Here is a 21,696-nt window from a genome sequence, read left to right as displayed (position 1 = left end):
CTCCTTTGTTGCCTGGGAAAATGGGCCTTTGTATGACATTAATTCCATGCTGATAACTTGGGTATAACACAAAGAAAGGAAAACATACCTTGAGGCTGTGTTATATGAGGCTTTTGTAAAACCATTAACTCAGAACCAGTTTTAAGGTTCAAGCTGCACAAGAGACAGGTGAGTCCTGCTCTTTGAAAATCTATGCCTCAAGTTATAGGCTTTTGTTAGGCACTTCCCACATATGGGTGTGCATAGACAGATTGGTTCTCCCTAAAACACAGCAAACTGGCACAGTAGTTGCCATGGAATTTAAAGACTAATACTTGTCACAGCCACAAGGGCCCAAACCCCTATAGCTGAGGCCCTGGATGCATTGGGATAAGAAAAATTAAAACCATTGGCCGGCAGCATCTTAGAAAAGATTCTACTCTTAGCAGAGGAATCAGTTCATGTTCTAGTCCAGACAGACTCAGAACAAGAGATGCCCAGTCCCCTCCCAATAAAACTCAGCATGATAGGAGAGATCCAGGGAATAGGGATGGAAACATGTTTTTCTGGAGAGACAGAATACATCAATTTGCTGTCAGCACCTTGCATCTTTTTCTTGAGTGATCACATCTTTCTGTCTTCCCTTGGCATTTGATGGCCTTTTGTACCCATCAGTAGCAGAATTTACTGGACATCTAGGTTGGGTCTCACTTTGCATTATTCAAACAGCAACCAAATCCCCAAGATGGCATAGCTCCTAAGAATCAGACAGGAAAAAGGCAGGATGCTGGAGGATTAGCAGGAAGAGGTTCTGTTCACCAAATGAGGAATGAAGACTAGGTAGGCACACAGTGACTTTGGACTATAGGTGGGTATATGGATAGTCTAGAATGCTCCTCAGTGTCACTGGAGCCATTGACAAATTATCCTCCTTGTCAAGAATTCTGTTAGTAGCTAATAGATTTGAGCTAATGGTCTATATTAGTGATTTTATTTAATCCTAAAAACAAATCCAGGAGACAAGAAATAGTGTCTTTATTTTACACATACATAAAATGTGGCACAGAGAGGTGGCCATATGCCAAGGTCATGAAGTAGATTCAAACATTTTTTTGACCACAGAGCCCACTTTGTAAAACAGCAACTTTTTATTACCAGAATTCTAAAGAAATTATTTTACTTTGTAATCCAAAACATACACTTCTACACACATAAACTCCCCAAAATGTTTTTAAAAAATGTTATTCACCCTTACTATATGCCTTAGACCAGTGTTTTGATATTTTCTATTATATTCTAACTCTTCTCTTTCCTTATAAGTTGCATGTTAAAATGCACTAATGCATTTCATGACACATGAATAGCCTGAAGTATCATGGCATATGGCTTTCTGGGGCTCTTCCAATGTGAATCTCTGGGAATAGATTTTGAGACCAAATTGTTACATTTACCATGGAGGTATGCTGCTCAATGTTTAACAACCAGACCCTCAGGACTTGAGAGGGGACTGGTTATTAATGTTTGCTGATTTCTGCACTATAAATACTCCCACTGTAGCCAATTTGAAGTTATCAATGTGACATCATTAAACAGACTTGGGAAGAAATATGTATAAATGGCTCTTGAGAGCTCATATCTGCCAACGATAGCATACCAATAATCCCTCCACCCTCCAATTTTAACAAAATAGAACTAACAGCATGTCTTAAAGTCATGTCAGAGACTAAAATAGCTGGAGATATCAATGGCATTTACTTGCCTGTTTGGTGGCAATATTTTAAGCCCACAGTTCCACAGTGTCTGATATATGCAAGTTGATTCTATTTGAGTTGAGTTCATAAGTGCTAGAGCTTGAAGAACACCAATTAGGCCATGATACTTTACCTGTACACTGAGGTATCTAAAACTTCATGATTGAAAATGTTTCTTCTTTCTTAAGCCAATGTTTTAGCCTATTTAAAAATTTGATCACCACGAAATGGGTAACAAATTCATTTGCACTACTACCTTGAAGTATTGGTGATTTTTTTTTCCTCTTCCTTCAGCAATATATAATTCTTTCTCACTAGGGAGCAGTAAGAGTTAATTCATTGTGCAAAAACAGTTTGACATTATTCAGGAGAAAGGGCTGCCTATGCAGAGGACATTATTAATAATAGCCCTTAATGGATCCTATTGCCAACAGGTAAAAATGTTCTCCTATGAACAGTATTCTTCCATTTCTCCCCATTACCATTTTGTCTAGCGCTAGAGAAAGCTTTTGGCAAACCCAGTTTCTGTACTCTCTGTTCATGCTGACAAACCGGTAACTTCTATTAGACTTGGCAGCTTGTAAGAGGAAGAGGACAAAGGTAGGCTGCAGGGAGTTTGGGGAGGCTCCAATTCCAAGGCTTTGTAATGAGGTTAGGAAACTTGAGGATGAAAAAAACAGCTGAGATGGCAACACAACACATGCGCGCGCGCGCACACACACACACACACACACACACACACACACACGAAAATACTGTGCACGCTGGCATTTCGAAAAATAACGATTTACTTTCAAGGGCAGTGACCAAGTTAATATTACTGATTAAAAGTAAATTACTAGCCATTACCCTAAGGACCAAAGTTTAGCACAATTGTACATCTGTTTGCCTACTTCACAAAAACACTTTCTAAATTTGGAGGATAAAGGAAATGGGAGATGTGGCTGTGTGTGTGGTGGGAAGCGGGGCTGGGGGGTGGGGGGTGTTGTCCAAGGCAAAAGAGTGGAGTGAGCATTTTCCCTTTTGGCTTCACGGTCATCTCTTTCTGGCTTCATCATGTAAATCGACAGTGTCCCCTCTTCAGTGTAGTTACCTAGGGTTCTTGGGCTTCTTTCCTCTGCTCTATGAATAAAATAGGCTCGTCAGAAAGGATCTGATCCATTCATTCCCAAAACTGGAACTAATTTTTTTATTTTTGGGGGAGTTTTATATACATGTAGAATTTCAAATTATGAAAATCTGAGAGAATGCAGAACTTTCCTCCCTGACTTCAATCTTAACACAGAGGCTCACCTCCACTCTTCTACTTGGTTATTCAAGCTTTCAAAGAATTATTTGGTGTGGCGATATCCATTCCTCCTAATCTCTATCAGATCCATAATGTGCATCTTAATCTTTTTAATTCCTCCAAGTGCTCTCAACTTTTCCAGTTTTACTTTATATTTATTTCTTTAAAATCATCAATTCAAAGTCAAAGGAAAGATCAGGGGTATTTGGGCTGAATTTCTCTAGTGTCAAAGTTGAATCTTGACCTACAATAATGTTTTTTAATGGCTTGTTTGAATGAAATTTCCAAATTATTTTCCTAATCTCCTGACCAGTAAGAAGCCATCATACTACTTAGAATTTATCACTTAATCAACATTTGATAACTATACATGAGGTGCTGTGGAAAACAATGATGTCTAAGGCAATGTCCTTGATATCCATTAGCTTATAATCTAATGGAGAGGAATTTTCTTAATTATTAAGTTTCAACTTTTAAAAACTACTTAAATAATTATAAAACAAAAATATGATCATCCTGATAAACATAACACAAACCACATGGCAATTGAGCAAATGAAGTAACCTTATTATAGCTAGAATAATGCAGAAGCCTAGAAAGGGGTAGAAATTCTAAGCTATATTTGATTAAAAAAAAAATGATTGGGTTTGAAATAGTCAGTTAATCATAATAATTCATTAAGGACTTCTAGGGGAAAAATTACCTTTGTTCCCTAGCATGAGCAAAGGTATTAGAACTATGCAATGATATAGCCTGCTATTAATGTCAGCATAACCTCTGTTCATCGAATTGGAAATGGCAGTCTAAGAACAAGGGCCATCTCTTTTGTTATCTCCAGTGTAATTCTGGCATCTGAAGAATATGTAATCCAACTTATAGTCAAATTGCATATGTTAGCACTAACCCTAACTTTTCTTCAGATCAGTTGGTATGCAGGCCTAGAGCACAGGCTCAGAAGTCCTTCCACAACTTAATGGCTTATTTGTAAGGAAGAATGAGCCCGGTTTCTGGCATTGAATCTCCCCTGGATGAACAGCTTACCAGTATTCATTGAGTCAAACTGGACTTTACTTCCAAACTAAGTTCCTGTGCAAAGTCAAGAGACTAAGGAAAATACACATTAACATATGTAGAGTGTAGGAATGCTTCCTGCCCCCATATTCCAGGGGTTATATTCACAGCAAACCTCTGAGCGTCTATAAGGCATAGATTAATAGAACAGTGGTGAGCAGGTAGCCTGCGGAGAGGACTACATATGCTTGTTTGTAGTTGACACATCACTCATCATCCCAGAATGAAGAGCTTTGACTTCAGAGCTGCAATCCCCCGGCTGCATATGAATGTGGATGCAGTAGGGAGCCTGCTTACCTAGGGGATGTGCTGCTGGCTGATTTATAATAAAAGGAACCTGAAAAGAAGTAATTGGTGCTCTTTCCCACAACCCGATAAGCTGTGACACCAAGGTACACAGTGGCATTGAATTAAGCATGTTTGTCTATTTTTCAATGTTAAACTTTAATTTCCCCATCTTTTAGCTTCTTAGGGCTTTTAAACAATGCTAAGTGTTTTAAAATTATGCTTAGCCCTACAGTCTTAATCATTATAAATTCTGCTTTAAGGAAAAGGCAAGTAAAAAAATATTAAGCCAATGTATTTACACATTACTCAAATTGATTTTTAATTTATAATTCCTAAGACTACATTAAGTGTTACTTAAAGATGTTCTGTCAGAGAACTAAAGGAAATATATTTTACATATTTTTGTCAGTCAACTGTTTGTAAGATCTGTCTATCTAATTTCTAAATGTATATAACATGCAATTTGCAATGGCTTGTTTTTTGAGCCAAGCACTTCATTACAATTTACATATTAAAGGAAATCTACAACATACTTCTTTTTTGAGATTTTCACAAATGATAGAGATAGTTGGTAGAAAAAGAGAGGAGTAAGTTTCCACCACTGTCTACATAAAAATATCTAAGCATTTGAAAAGTTGACAGCAGAGATCATATTCATTTGTTTACAATCGGGTACCAGCTCATGGCCTAGCACACACATAGTAGGTATTCAATAAATATTTGGTGAATGAATGCATCTCTGAAGCATTGAATTAGGATAATATGCATGTGCCTAAGTTTGTATTCTCCTGACCCAAAATAAGTAAATGTAGATCAACTTGGGATTGCATCTCTCTTGGCTTATTAGGCACCAATCAGAGCTTCAACTTCCTAATATAAAGACAGCATTTTCTCCTAATGATATACAAAGTAATTGCTGTAGTCTACCTGATGGCAATCCTATCATCACATAACATAATAGGGTAAGAGCACTTGGGATGATTAGATAGGTAATGAAATAAAACAATCCACTTCTCTATCAGAATTCCCTTTTTCTATGCCACAAATAAAATACAAAGAGTCGTGTGCAAACACAATTGGTGTGTCTTCAAGAAACATTTGTTGAATATCTTCCTGATTGAAGACATTATGCCAGGCCTTGAATAACAGAGACGAATAAAACAGAGCCTCTACTTGTGAAACAGGCAGACTGATAGATACTATGACTTCAAGTATAATTTGAGGTTTCATTTGAAGTCATCTTTGACTAAGTGCATTTTCCCAAGAGAGAATTAAGCTTTCCATAAACTTGAGGTTATCTTTATCCTTTTAGAAATCAAACTTCATAGTCAAGAGATACCTGCATTTTTTCATAATGGTAAGACTGTGCTGATGACCTTCTTTTAATTAACTATTCTCTTTTATTAGGCACATAAAAGTATTCTATAGAGCAATTTCTGCTTCTTTATTATTAGTGATAATGATTGCAGTGTCTTTTGCCTTCCATGGCAATTTTGCTTCAAAGGGAATTGCACATAAAAGATCAAAGAGAGGCCAGAAATTGATATGAATTTTTTTAATTCTCCTAGAGTGTCAACTTTTTAAAACATTATTGTTTTTAGCCTTTCTGGTGCCCTGTGGCAGATCTCCTAGAGAGGCCCTGGTTAACGCTGAGCATTCAATGACTGCTGCCGTCATTGCTGAGGTGCACACCTAAACAAATAAACAAAATAAACCCCAGAGGACTTGTGCATCTCAAGCAAACAGCCCGTCACTTGCTCCATGCAAAAGAAACAGAGCATGTGGAAAGCTGGGTTTGAAAGGGCACTGCTAACAAGAGGAGGGAGAAATGTCAAAACTGTTGAACACTGGACTCATTCCAGTTTTGTGTTTTTCATGTTGAGTTTTGTTTTTTTTCTTCACATCTTAAAAATCCTACATGCTGTGCAATTTCCTTTATTCCCAATGAGCAGAAAAGGAAACAAATAAGAGTTATAATAGTAACAGCAATAGCAAATATTTCTCGAACTGCAGCAGGAATAGAAAACAGGAAGTAAACAATTCCACAGTGGATAGGAAAGAATTCTTGTCCTTTCCTAGCAGTGATTATTGAGTCTTAAATAAGTGGGTGTTTATGGATAAATGAGTATAGAAAGGCATTTTCAGCCAAGGGAATAATATGAGCAACATCCTGGTGTCCACTAACATGAACAGAGTTCAATACAGCTGAAGCATAGGTTTAAAGGCCGAAGTGGGACAAAATTGATGAGCATAGTGAACAGTAAGACCTGAGAGCTAGCCAGGGACAAGATCAAGGAGAATGAAGAAGTCAATTCTCCAACCTAGAGAAAAGTATATTTAGATTGACAGGAGATGGGCTGTTCTGAGCTGCAGTAAGATTATGCATTTAGACAGAGCATTTTCAAGGGGACACTGTTCAGATTGTTAACATTTGCTAACTTATCTGAGAACACAATGGTGGCATGGCTTTCAGGCATCCTGATTGAGTAGAAAAGCAACCAGGAGAGCCCACCAATCCACAATTATGCACAAAAGCAGAAGAGCAAACAGAAACACTATACCACACACACAGGGGAAAACAACTGTACCCTGTCAGAAGAAAGCTCTAGGAGTCCCAGTCACTTCTCTCACCTAACTCTGAAAGTTATACAAGCTTATCTCACCTGGCAGGAAGAGAGGTGGGCAAGCAGAGTGAGTGTACTGCCCAGACTTTGCTCTAGTGCTAGGAAGCGGAGTGGCCAGCAGTACAACAATAGGTCCATTGGTTTGTGTGCATGCGGTGGGACCGCTCGACATCAGGTTTTGAAAAGATTCCTAGGAGGGTCTTAACCTACTGTCAAATACATGGCCCTCACAGCAGGACACTGCCATGTTTTCTAGCCTATGTTGTATGAAGAAGCTCAATTTATGGAACTCTCTTAAGCTACAATCTACTGTGCAAATCCCAGCACTAGTGCTCACTGCACTCCTCTATACATGAGGGCCTGTCAGGAGTCGCCTAACGCTGGCTGGAGGAGGCAGCCAGCTGTCAACAATTGCACTTTCCCCAGCATCTATACTGTACAAGTTGTGTAACTGAGGAAGTTTTTTTTTTTTTTTCCTTCGGAATTCACAAAAGGTGCTTTGGAGGTTGGCGGCAGCTATGGTCCTATTAGAGATCATAAGAGCGTGGCACAATGGGGAGAGAAAAGAAGGCTTTCAGAAGAGTTAAAGGTAGATTCTGCAGAACTTAGTGGCTAAGTGAAAGCAATGAGACGAGCTCTAGTGTACAGGTTTCTGGCTTGAGAGCCTGGGTACAGAGAAAATCCATTCACAGAAATAAGGGAGAGTTTATAACATGGAGACCTGGACGTGACAGAGGGGGGTCTCAGTACAGCTGTTTAGTAGGCAATTAACCTGTAAGTGGAGGTTGAAACTATGAACACTGGCAGAGCTGGAGCTCAGGAAAGGGGGCGGGAAAATGGGGGTGTTCAACAATGGAATTTGAGATGTAGCCAGAAATGAAACGAGAGAAGAGAAACCTAGAAATTTTCAACAGATAGAAAATAGTCACGCTTTAATTCAAGTCAAGTAAAATGAGGAATAAAGTGAGAATATGGAATTTAGAAACTAGTAGATCAATAGTAGCCTTTTTTTCAAAGCCATTTGTTAAAGCAGAAGAAAGAATCTTGAATGCAGTGGGCTGAGAGCATTGGGGTAAGAGGGAATGGGGACAATGCTGCAAATAATTATTTTGAATAGGTCACCTATGAAGGGAGGGCAGGGATGTGATGGTAGGAATTCAGAAATGGTGATAGAGTTACAATTGTGTTTTGTTTTGCTTTCAAATGGACAGGGAAGAATGAATAAAAGGAGTTGGTTACAAAGATAGCTGAAAGAGAGGGAATAAAGACTCAGACCAAGTTGTAACCCTACAAAGAGCTAAGTAAATGGCTCAGTGGGGAGAGTACTGAACTTGGCGTTAGAAAAATCAGATTTTGAACACTATTTCCATTCTAAATATACTTTGTCATATTATCTCTTTAGTCCTCAGTGTTTATTTTTGGGAGCTGGAATACTAAGATCTACACCACAGTGGCTTGAAAGGACTGAGTGAGGGTACTGTGGGAGAATGTCTGGTGCAGTGGTGTGGTGTGTGGCTAATAAATGGTACTTTGAGTCATTATCCTATCAAAGGCCTGAATGGGGGGACCATCAATGTAATCACTGCTCACTTTTTTTTTTTTTTTTTTTTTTTTTTACCATTTTTGTTCATTTAATTTTTATTTCTCTAGGAATTTGGTGACAGGCTCTGCTAGTCTGTTCTTCCCTTATATGAAGGAAAGGCCAAAGACCCAGCTTGGAAATGAGAGAGGAAGTTTAGTGGAAAACGTTGGCTCCATCCACTGATATCTCCTACAGGGACAGAAACAGGACTCATGAAGATGTTGACAAGACTTCAAGTTCTTACCTTAGCTTTGTTTTCAAAGGGATTTTTACTCTCTTTAGGGGATCATAACTTTATAAGAAGGGAGATTAAAATAGAAGGTGACCTCGTTTTAGGGGGGCTATTTCCTATTAATGAAAAAGGCACCGGAATTGAAGAATGCGGGCGAATCAATGAAGACCGAGGGATTCAACGCCTGGAAGCCATGTTGTTTGCTATTGATGAAATCAACAAAGACAATTACTTGCTACCAGGAGTGAAGCTGGGTGTCCACATTTTGGATACATGCTCAAGGGATACCTATGCATTAGAGCAATCACTGGAATTTGTCAGGGCATCTTTGACTAAAGTGGATGAAGCTGAACATATGTGTCCTGACGGATCCCCTGCCATTCAAGAAAACAGCCCACTGCTCATTGCAGGGGTCATTGGTGGCTCTTACAGCAGTGTTTCCATACAGGTAAGACTGGCCAGGGCTACTGCTAAAATGTTGTGTCTCTTTCATTTTACATCTTGTCAAACAAGAGACTAGCATCATAACTTGATCAATGGGTGATATTAACGGTATCATTGTTCATATCTATGGGTATTTGATAATATAGGTGTGCAGACAGAACAGTTGTCTAACAATGAAAATTGTTTAGAAATATATCAGGTAGCTATTGCAGCATAACAACCTACCCCAAAATCCATGACTTAAAACAATAATTCATTATTATAGTTTCTAAGTCTAAAGATCAACAAAAGTAGTTGGATCAAAGTTGAGTTCAGCTAGCAGTGACCCTGCCCCAGGTTGTCCCTTATCCTCTGACTAGAATCAGTGAGGTAGCCCAGGCATAGTCTTCTCAGAGTGTTAACAGAGGTTCAAGTGAACACAAACTTAACAGCCCAGGCCCCTCTAAGCTTCTTTTTGCATCACATCTGCTAACATCCCACTATCAAAGCAACTCACAGGCCTCAGCCCAGAGTCAAGGAGTGGGGAAATATGTCCTGCCCACAGGGCATGCTACATCACAAAGGATGTGGGTATATAATGGAGTAAAGAACTGAAGCCATTAATATAGTCAACCACAAGAAGATTCAATATCGCTGAACTCTATTTTTTCACTCTCATTTTTACTAAAGCATCATTTTGTTCAGAGATAATTTATAAACAATTTCTCGTGATATAAGCCTGATAATCTATGCAGAAAAGTGAGATGACTACCAAAAATAAAAGGAATAATTCAGTTCCCAACTTAGATAAAAAGCTGGTAAAATAATTTCATTAGAGAAAGAAGGAACACATTATTCAAATTTTGCAATGCTCACCTATTCAACTTTCTCATTTTTCCAACCCCCAGAAAGATTGGTTTCATAAAATTCCCACTGGTAGGTAGCACAAGAGCTAGGACTCTGATAGATCCTTTATACTTTGGGGATCTTTCAACTGTCCCATATGATTTCTATATGTTACTTGAAGTTCAATTTTTTTTCTGGTGAGAGCATTAATGTCACAGTAATAAAAAGTCATAATTCTAGGAGTCATATACTTTACTTCCTACCAAATTACTATAATCAAAGCCCCAAGTACTAGAGAAAGCTATATTATACTCATGCTGTCTTCATATGTCATGAACCACTTAAATTGGCTTTATTTGCACAGGAATAACGTTATTTCTATATCCCAGATTCATGGCATTTAAAATTCTATGTACAATTTCATGCTGTTCAAAAATGAGCTATTTGAAATTTCTTTCCTTCTTCAGAGCACATCCTCATATTATGAGTAATTAAGATAATTAATTTTTCAAAAACACCCTTTGACTTCATTAGACAATGAAAATATTGCACATTTCAAAGCACTTAATGGTAATTTTACATTTTTTCTATACTTGGATCAAGAGAGATGGCATTTGCTATTTGAGTTAAGAGAATTAAAAAATATCCATATGTCATACTTCAATAATAATTTCACCAGATACATGCCAATCATTTTACAAATACTTATACTATGCCCAATATTACCACTGGTAAGGGATTATGTATATGTCAGTGTGAAGTGTGCAGGAGGCAGTCTGTCAATGATTCTCTCTCATCATTGATATTTTTATCTCTCTCTCCCCCTCTTTTCCTCTCTCTGAAATGAATTACATATATATAAAGTTGTTGAGAGGATAAATTGAGAGAATTTGTGGGAAATGCCTTACCAAAGCCCAAAAGATTCAATAAATGGTCCTAAAATTATAGGAAAAGTCAGTGGAAGAGCCACAACTAAAACCAGCTCCATGGTGTGTCCTCTCAGTGGCCTAGCAGTCCCATGAAGTCATTGAGGGTCCCCCACATACTTCAATCTTCATGAAGGTCACTGTTGCAAGGGTCGGGGAGACCACTAATGTAGAGTACACAGCCTTCATACCAAGTAACTTAAAATCTGGCTACGGGTACAATACTGCTATAAAATAACAGTGACTACAATTCAGAATATGTTCATGTGGCTCACAAGGTAAGATGACGCTTAGAAAGACTGATAGAGTGACAGTTGCATTGCAGAAAGGCTACTTGGATCACAGTGTGAATGAGATGCTGGCTGTGAGGAGGAGGATCAGGACGTTGTGCCAGGTATGCATGTGCTGTGGACAGTGACCCTGACAGGAGTAAGAAGGTGTGCTGAAGAGGGAGGATAGAAGAGAGAGTCACTCCCTCCTCCATGGCCCCCAGGTGTCCTGACTACTTAGTCTTGATTAGGCCATACACTGTCCCAGCCAAGGTAAGCTGGGAGGTGAAGCAATTTGTCTATACAGTGACCTTCAGGTTGTCTTCCAAGGAACCCTTTCCCACAAAGTCTTGCATTCAGCTAGGCATCATGAATAAAAGAGGTCTTAGGGGACTTTTATACAGCTAATAATTCAAGTGTGTTATCCTTTTGAAACACATCTGCCTTTTCATAAGAATTCTAGAAAAATAGTCAATGGCAATCCAAAACATTTCTACAGTAAACTTAAGGCACTGTTGTACACTAATGAGGGAACATTTTAACAGAGAGGATTTTTCAAGGTACCTCTCACACTCACCTCTTTCTGCTCCTGGCCCAGTTCTGATTATACACCTCTGTGTCTAGAAACTGTGATGACCGCATGTAGCTCATAGTCTCAAAGATCCATGCACATCAGTCAAAACTATCACCCTTTTTAACCTACTTTTTATTTCCTGGATATTTACTGGAAAGTGTTGTTGCTTGAACTGAGCAGGGGAGAAAAAGGGTAAAATTATAGAAGAAATGTATTCTACAAATCCACCACACAATTTTAAAAATTGCTATTATCTAATTGTAGCATCCAGTCCCAAACCAGGTCATAGAGTGTTCAGTCACAACATTGCCCGTTGAGAGATAGAAAATGATAATATTTGTGCATCTTCCCTTTCGTGGTTGGGCCAGTTAGATGTTATAATCTCCCAACTCGGGCCATATTTCTTCAGAAGGTGCTTTTTTTCCAGCTTCCTCTTCTTTCATTATCTTCCTACTAAAGGAGAAGAATTCTCCTGGAAGTCAGTAGAGACATGACCCGCTGTGTGAGTTCATATAATAGGCATTCTTTGTAGATAACAAAAACTACATGAAAGGAGACATTCTTAGTGATTTGCTGGGTTAAGCTGTATCACCACTGATGAATAATGGATAATTATTTTCCCAATCTTCTTAGTAAGACAAACCACTCTGTGGTAGTCCCTTTTATAAAGCAATAGTCTTGATTTCTTGACTTGATAATCAATGAAAGCTAGCATCAAAATCCTTCTTTGTTAGCAAATATACATGGGGTCTATCCACCCCCTCGAGTGAATGAATTTCTTTTCAAAACATTTTTAAGACTGTTTTTCTCTTTTCTATAAGCCTGCAATCCACCCAGTTCAGGGAAAATGGTTTTGATTCAAGAAGAGACTCAGGCCGGTTGCCTTTAGCTGAGCAGTTGTCCATGAGGTACTTATTTTGCAGCTGTGTTTAAATTTGTGCTTTTAAAAAATAGACTGTAGTTAGAGGTCCTAAGTTGTCCAGTCTAAAATGTTCTTTGAAATGTTCTAAAAATGTCCCTCACTCTTTTCAGAGGATGTATCTTTTTGTCATAGCTGGAGCAAATTCTAGCTGGAACATGACAGGTATAAATTGACCTAATTATTATTGTGCCCCTTAGTGTTACAGTGACTTCAGTAACAAACGGGAATCTGGGTCAGATGGCCTCTCAAAGCTAAGCTCATAGTAAGGGCAGGAGGGATCCCTAAAATGATCTTACTACCTCTTCCCATCCATGGTATAATCAGACCCTGTTACATAATTTTTGGTAGTATTCATATCCCAGGAACTCTCTAATCCTGGGAGAAGAGTTATAGTATTCTTTAATATGACATAGATTTGGACATGCCATGCATTGCTCACATTATGCCTCTGAGAAAAATAACTCTTGAAATGAAATCCCTTGCAGCGTCACAGAAAACAACACATCAAGACCCTTTATATTATTCCTCCTCCACCTAATTCCATAGTATGAAAGTGGACCACCACTGGTCAATTTATATTAAGCATCATTCTCCCTCAATTATTCATTCTCCTTTAAATTCAAATGCTTTGGGAAGTGTCATACATGAATTATTGGTATTTTTATTGATTTCAGAGAGGGAGAGGGAGAGATAGAAACATCAATGATAAGAGAAAGTCATTGATTGGCTGTCTCTTGCACACCCCACACTGGGGTTTGAGCCCACAACTTGGTCATGTACCCTGACAGGGAATCAAACCATGACCTCCTGGTTCATAGGTTGACACTCAACCATTGACTCACACCAGCTGGGCAGGGCACTTGTTAATTTTTAAATTATATGTTGTTCAAGCAAAATACTATTAGGATATGAGTGATTGCAAAATACCTAAAACATGAAGCAAATAAATAATAGACTCTTTTTCATCAGAATCACTTTGAAGAAGTCTAGTCAATTGTCATTTCACTTGATTAGGAAGTATTTTTGTGCACTGGGTGAATCTAGCATCTCAATTATTTACATATTACATCTGGACACTCAAAAAATCATTTTTCATCAGAAAAATAAGCATTTATTAAATATATATTTTTAAGTATAGCAAGAACACTATTGTGTAGAGTCTGGGTAACAGGAGGAAAAGAGAATGTAAAATACAATTTTTAAATAGTAGATGCCTTTGGAGCCCCTGAGACATGTAAAAGCAAATTAGAAACTATATCAAATCTATACATAAAACAGGTGCAAGTTTAGAACCCAAGTATCAGTGGCAATATAAGTACCAGGAGACTACAGAGAATAACAAGGTGTTGAACAGGAAAAAGATCTATACAAATAGAAAACTTGTCTTTGGAGTCTTCCTGAAAAGTTGCTCTCTCATGGTCTTCTCTGGATAGTATCTACATAGTTTTCCATAAAGTAAAGAATGTAATGTTTTTTCCAACTGGAATGTAATGTTCTTTAGATATTTGTAGGCCTTGCCAAATCCCTCTCTCCTTTAGTTCACAGCTCAAACCCTATCCCTTTTGAGAAATCTTTCCCAAGCTCCCACAACACAAACAAATACTCCAACTACTATCTTATTAAATACAATTATTCATTTGCTTCTCTATTTCCCCACCAAACTGTAAGCTACTTGAATAGCTTAGGAACCACATTTTTTTGTTTTTGTGTTGAGGGCACCTAAAATAATGCTCTTCCACATTGAGAGTAAAGGCTTTTTGAATGAATTGGATTGATAGAATGATAACCTAAAACATTTCCAGAGGCTGAAAATCACTAAACGAATCTTGGATTGGTGATCACAACCATGATCTGCTTATTCTACATTGGTCTGGATATTCACAAATGAAAATCAGCATTTTCTACAAAGGCAAACTTGGTTTGATTCCAAAGACAGATAATGTAGCAAAGTGGACATGTGGGATAAATAAAAGTCCCCTGATCTTTCTTGCCTCTACTGTCTACACATGTGCCATAAAAGATACCTTGATTTGAAAGCATCTCTAACACTGCTACTCCATTGTCCCTTAGACTGACTAAACAGAGAATACCACCCAAGGCTCAGCACCCAGGACCATTTCAGATAAGGTTATAGCTCCATCCATCCTCTAATCTAGCTCATATAAAGAATACAAAGAATGCTGACCATGTCAGATCCTATGCTTGCAGGAAACACAAAGGAAAAGGAAGCATCATCCTGCCCTTAAGAAAACCAGAGTGACAGCATTAGAAACCCCTTTACTAATCTACCTTTAGTATTTTTATCATTAGAAATGTAAAAATGATAGTTGCATTTAGTGAGTTTAATATCACAGATATAACTATCATAGGCACAGATATGTTATAACTACACATTTTTTTTAGTGTGACTTTCTTGAAATATTTCAGCTCAATGATTTACTAAAATTTATTTAACCCTTCATGGCATTTTTTCCTCATGTTTAAAATAGAAATATTAGTAGTACCTCTCTTCTTGGTTTATTGTGGAAATTAAGTGAGAAAATACATGAAAAGCAGTAAAAATCATGTTTTATGATAATGAGCATTCAACATTTTAGATTTTACTAAATATTATCTGTTAGCTTTAAAAAAAAAAAACTTTATCTTTATTGTTAATAGTATTATAGATGTTCTCCCCCGAATTTTCTCCTATTGCCTGCCTCCACCTGGTTCTTGCCCCAACCCAGGCTTTCACCACCCTATAGTCTGTGTCCACAGGCTATGCATATAAATTATTTGGTTAATCTCTTCGCACCCACCCCCTTCCCAGTTCTAAGAGGAATTGAGGCTCATAAAGGTTAAGTACAAAGTTCAACTTTCTACCACTTTGTAAGTAATTGAATCAACATGAAAATCCAGAAAGCTTGCCTCCCACACTGCTATCCTAATCACACCCTTACTTAATCTAAGCTTCAGAAAACTGACTCCAAAGTTATCTCAGACAAAATCTTTTTGTTTATTTCCTTCCCAGACTTTTCATTCTAAGTAGGGGTGTCGAACTCAATCAGAGAAGGGGCCAAAATCTAAAATCCAGCCTAAATCGCGGGCCGAATGGTTTACTGAACAGTCATAAACTGTCATTGTGATGGAAACGCAGCGGAGTGCAGTGATGACAGCGCGGTGCGGGCCACATTGCAAGGCCTGGCGGGACGGATTTGGCCCGTGGGCTCCCAACACTGGTCTGGTCATTTTGAAACCTCCCTCTACTGCACCTGCTTACCCTCCTCCAAAAAAGGGCAATGCTTCTCAGGGACTTCATCACAGGGAGAGAGAGAATAGCAAAAGCAATTTTAAAATGCTTTTAATGACATTGTTTCATTGTAGAAAATTTTAAGTAGAGGTATACCTAAGGTGCACTCACTCCTTTTTCCTTTCCTTTGTCAACTTATTGCTTATTTTCCCTTCTGTCACGTGTTGATTTGGAAATTAGTCTTGTGAAAAACAACAGGTTACCATTAGGACCACTGTCCACAGTGCAATAAAATGGCCAAGCACTGAGAATCAGCTTCTATTGGGGCCACATATCTATGATTGCAGGTCGTGGTATTTACGCACCCCTGAAATATCAACACGTATCTTAGACTATGATTATAGATTACTCAGCAAGCTCATTGAAATGGGACGCCGGACACTTTTAGTTAAACCTAAGACTTTGCTTTAACAACACCAAGTTCTCTTTCCAAATTACCATTAAATATGTGCCCAAATTACCATCTATATGTACAAGGCTCAGCATTTCTATATGGAAAGAGCCAACACTTAGCCGTTGATAAGGAAGTCCATCAATTTAATGTAATCGAAGAGCTCTTACTGCTCTATGAAAAAAGGCAGTTGACAATTTACAGAACAGTTTTCTAATTAGTGGACTTTGAAAATTTAAGAATAGTGTTCCAAAAACACCTGCAGCTAAACTCAAATAAATGTTGATACTCCAGGTGGTGTATCAGTTGGACTTTGAACACTAAATTGTGGTGGCGCTATTTTTGACATCACCACCTGGTAGATTATGAAAATCCCTCTGTTACTAGTGATGAAGTCCTGATTCTTGCCATAGGGGAAAATACAATAGCAACAACACCTTCAAAAATTACATTCCAAATTTAGACTAGATTTTCTTGCCAGGTGGTCAGAATGGCGAAGCATCTGAGACCTTTGCCATCACTTGGTAGGGTTAAAAGTCTGGGGCATGCAACCCAGGGACTAGTTGGTTTCTCCCAGGCCCAGGGCCTCCAATTTGGGTAGCTGCCATTAGGCTCACAATGTGGCCTCATAGAATGCAAATCAGGCAATTAAGTGTTCCTAATAGGGAAAACAGATGTGACTGAACACATACTCTATCATTTGCTTAGAATGTTTATGTAAAAAGTAAGTTTTCATTAAAATAAAAGCTACATATATGCTTTAGTACTTATTACTTAGGTTTACACAGTGGTTTTAAGTAATATTATTTATACAAAATTTAAAGAAATTCAACAATAAGCATAGGCTGACTTTCTACTGATATCAATGGCTATTTAGCAGACTCTCGGTTTTTATTTCCATATTAAAGAAAGCTTTTATGTTATCTTTTCTGAGCTAATTCAAGAAATGTAAAAGCTCTTTAGCTTTCCTACAGTCTCCAACAACCATTATCATTTATGACCTACTTTTTTCGAAGAAGGATTCAAGGTAGTAACCTGTAGTGACACAAACAGAAGGACAAATTAAGAACTGAGCAATTACTATCAATCAAATAAATGGTTTTAAGTGGACGCAATTTTTCTTTAAACCTCCAATCTTGACCTTTCTATTATTAATGTATTCATTGCTCTTCAGATTACATGATCCCTGACCTTCAAAAACTCGCAGCCTAAGTCAGAATGAGTATTTTGTCCATTTGATTACCCTTCCCTAACCCTTGCTTTTCAAGTTGGGTGTCATCCACGGTAGACTTTTCAAAACATAACTTTGGTCATGTCATTTCCTTAATTTAAAAATGTTAATGTATTTTACCTCTTAAAAAATAAAATTCAAAATCTTTAACATAGCATGTAAAATACTTAGCAAATCTAGCCACAGTCCTATTCTTCCTTACTCTACCCTACAAGGCTCTGATAATATTGAACTTTCTGATACTACAAAAGCCAGTGTGCTTTTCCCCATTTCTGTCTTTCTGTTCTTCTGCCTAAAAATGTTCTTTCCCCTTTCTTTGCCTGGCAAACTTTCACTTATTCTTCAAGATCAAGCCTAGATGTCACCTCTACATGGGAGCCTGTCATGACTCTCCTGAGTGCAATTAGTTGCTCCTTTACTCCTGTGTTTGTATAAGTATTATATGTATACATATATCTCTAAACTTAATCCTCATTATGTTTCTTTGTCTCCTACTAGACTATAACTTTCTGGAAGACAGTGAGGTATATTACTCATCTTAGAACAACTGAAATTTTAGAATAGTGGCTTGTATAATTGGCATCAATTAAGGTTTGTTGAATGAATAAACATTATTCATCATCTCTATCACTTTATCACTTTTTGAGCATTTAGTATGTGCCAGCCAGTTAAGTACTTCACATGTGTTATCTTTAATCCTTACTTATAACTTCATAAGGCAGAGACTATGGTATTCCCTTTTTCCAGATCAAGAAACTGAAGCTTAAGAAATTAAAATAACTTTCCTAAATTTACAAAGATAGTGAGAGAAGGAACTGAGTTTTCAATGTTTGTCTGTTAGATCTCAATTCTGTGCATTGAACCACTGTACTATTTGCATTTGTATCTGACAACTCTGTTGAACTAATGAATGGTTAACAAAAAAACCAGGAATAACACAGTTCTATTTGCTAAATAAGATGGTATAAACCCCTCTACCCTCATGATTACCACAGACTCTCAGTAGTAAATAGTCATCTTTTTAAAAGAAATTAGCTCACAGCCCTCAGCTTCCCTCAGGCATACCCAATAGCTGTTGGCCTTTGGTTAATAGCCAACAAGAACTGGAATGCTTTTTTTATTGATAAGGCTTTATTTATCATATTAAATATGCAAGTGATGCAAGTGACTTCAAGGGCCACAGGAAAATGTGGATTAGTTCAACTTGTGGTTCTGTTAAATCCTCAGAAGACACTATCAAAAATCAACATACAGGGCATTGACTAAAGGACATGGTCCTGTGAGGTCCATTGGTGTCGGGTCACCCTGAGAGTCATGCTTTTGCCAGGTGTTGCCGGCAAAGACCAGTGCATTCTGGAACCATTGTTAGGGACTGGAATCCAAACCAATTCAGATCCATAATTTCTCTTGAAAATTAATTCATGGGTAAGAAAGGAGCAAAAAGTAGATGCAGACTGATATAGTGGGAAAAAATGCCTTCTTGTTTCTCTTGAAAGTACCTGCTAGGTGGGTGGGGGGAAAAGGTTATTCCTTAAATAGTGCCTTGTTAGTAAGGGAGCAAGACAGACACTTATCAAATGCGGAATGGCACTGTCACAGTGAGAAACCTGATGTGTCTCCTGAAAAAGTGTGACTCAGAGAGTACTATGTGGTCTGCATATCATTTAAGCTCAGCAATGATCCATGGGAATGACAAAATGGATAACCTTGATCATGATAAGGCTCTTAGTCACAAATAAAAAGCAAAACCACAGGTGTTGGCTGCAATGATTTCAGGAGATCTGGGGATAGAAATCAGGGTTACTTTGAGCCATGCTTGAAAGTTTCTGCTACGATTAAGGAGCCCTTTGTATGGTATGCCCAGGCAAAATCATCACAACCAAGTCATGCTGTTGAATGGGAATGGCAATATGAATCTTTCACTGAAGTATTTGGAATAAGAATCAGTGACTTTTGCAGATTTTACTGAATAAACTGGCATTTACTGCACTCCATTGTACAATTTCCTAAATCCAGATTAATCTCTGCCTTTAGGCATTGGCTCCAGTCAATCCCTTTCACGCACACACAAAAAAAGATGTGCTAATCTTTTTTGAAATAACAGTAAGATTGGCATTCTTTATAGACAGATAACTCATGTGATGTGAACAGCTTGAATTCTTCAGGCATTTTCTCAACTATCTACTACCTCTCCATTTAAATTCCAAGCCAGTCTGGGATGTTGTATGACTAATAGTGCAACTCGATCAATCTGAATAGGAGAGTCAGTGTGGGCTTTAACCAGCCCAACTTTTAGAACTTGCTTTATGTAATAACCTGGGTTATCAGGTAGCAGATGGTTCAAAGTACAGCACTCAGCAGTTCCCTTCTAGGCTTATATATAAGCATTTCATTAAAAGAATGGAACAAAGTATTCAGCACCTCATATGTGATAAAACCACTGAAGGGTTAGGCTTATTTTTAGAAACCAGCTCCAAAAAATATGTGAATAGCACAGAATGCTAAGGCAAACACACAGAGGTGATCAATGTGCCTCCTGATTCCCAGGACAGCAGACCAGCAACGGGTTATTTTTTATTGTATATAGTTTAGCTCTGTAGATAGCACATTTGGAAAGTAAGAACTTGATGCCTCTTTACCATCTGGAATTTTTGTAACTAAGCATAAAAAACAGTGACTCTTTGTTATTCCCCTTAAAGTATAAGGTCAGCCTCAGAAGTTGAAGACAAGGAAAGTTCTGAAACAAGTCCTCAAGCTGGACAACCACTGTAGTGGCAAACATTTGTACTAGTCTCTAAACTTTCATACTCTTTTTGTCTTCTATTGAAAAAAAAAAAAAAGTTTGGCATTGTGTCACCAGAGAAGGCACAAAGCTCATGTTTGAAATTGTAATATCCTGGATATCCTGGATGGGAAGAGTGGCCACAGGACTGACTATGTTGCTCAGAGATGACCCTGAAATTTCCAGTCCATAGTCCCTTTTTCATAACATCAAAGAATACTAGATTATCTGAGCTTCTTCCCATAGTTCATACTCTTTTGCCCCTTGATCAGAGAATCATTGAAATGAAGCATGACACTTGAAATTCTAAAGAGTCCCATGACTTGCTAAAAAATGTCAGGAGAAGTAAACCTCCCAAATAAATTGATCTTTCACCCAAAATTCTCAACAATAAATAAGGATGGTTCGGATGCTTTTAGTAGCATCATTCCACAATCAGCTATTGATTATGGAAAAGATAATGTTTCAGACATTGATAAGAAAGAGCAATAAGTGAGCAACTGATATGAGCTCTGAGTGTTTGGCTGCTTATGTGTCTTGCACACAATTCATTTGTCTCTAGTAAAGCCTTACCTTACCAACTGATCTTATTGGCTCATTTGATGAAGCCTGACTTAGGAATAAGTTTACATGACTCCCTCTTTAGGTTTATGTGATTTGAGTATTAAGTCTTCCGGAATAAGGCCTTTAGTTTGTTTTCCTTAGAACAAAAAGAAAGGCAGTTTTCTAGCCTAAAGGGAATTAGCTCAATGGCCAGCCCCAGTTAGTATAATATTGACTTCCTTTTGTATACTCCTAGATAGTTACACAGAGATAATTTAGAGAAATCGATTTTAATGGTACGAAAACCTTTGTGCCAGATTCCTCAAGTTCTGAGTCTATTACTTGTCTTATACTGCATATCCTCTTATTTTGGTGAACATTGACTATAACTAATGAGGGATATATATTGCACAGGAAATTGTTTATCAGAAGTGTTTGAGAGTAGCTTTATATTGCTTGCTGGTGGTCAGCTATTCCCACAGTAACCTACCTTTGTAATTAGAAAAGGTTACATGATAAGCAGGTATTGATTCATGTACCAACTCATTTCTTTAACAAACATTACATAGCACTTCTATACTCTGCAAGATATTAAGGAAATATGGGGTTAAAAATACATACTTCCTATCCTTAAAAGCTTTCATTCCAGTAGAGCAGTGTTTCCCAAACTTTTGACATATGTGTA

At 37.8% G+C, this 21,696-nt stretch overlaps 1 protein-coding gene across 1 annotated transcript in view; it reads left to right on the top strand.

Annotated features, from left to right (window-relative positions):
• Window positions 1-21,696, top strand: part of GRM3 (glutamate metabotropic receptor 3) — a 176,242-nt gene that overhangs the window by 89,918 nt on the left and 64,628 nt on the right. Inside the window, exon 2 of the mRNA XM_036429551.2 lies at window positions 8,652-9,263. Within this exon, the coding sequence (XP_036285444.1) occupies window positions 8,796-9,263 (468 nt within the window). The 5' untranslated portion in view covers window positions 8,652-8,795. The remainder of the gene's footprint in view (window positions 1-8,651; window positions 9,264-21,696) is intronic.

This window comes from Pipistrellus kuhlii, unplaced genomic scaffold, assembly GCF_014108245.1.
Source record: "Pipistrellus kuhlii isolate mPipKuh1 unplaced genomic scaffold, mPipKuh1.p scaffold_m20_p_10, whole genome shotgun sequence".
Classification (NCBI taxonomy): domain Eukaryota; kingdom Metazoa; phylum Chordata; class Mammalia; order Chiroptera; family Vespertilionidae; genus Pipistrellus; species Pipistrellus kuhlii.
The sequence above is the reverse complement of the archived record's forward strand: the minus strand, read 5'-3'. Positions and strand labels throughout refer to the sequence as shown.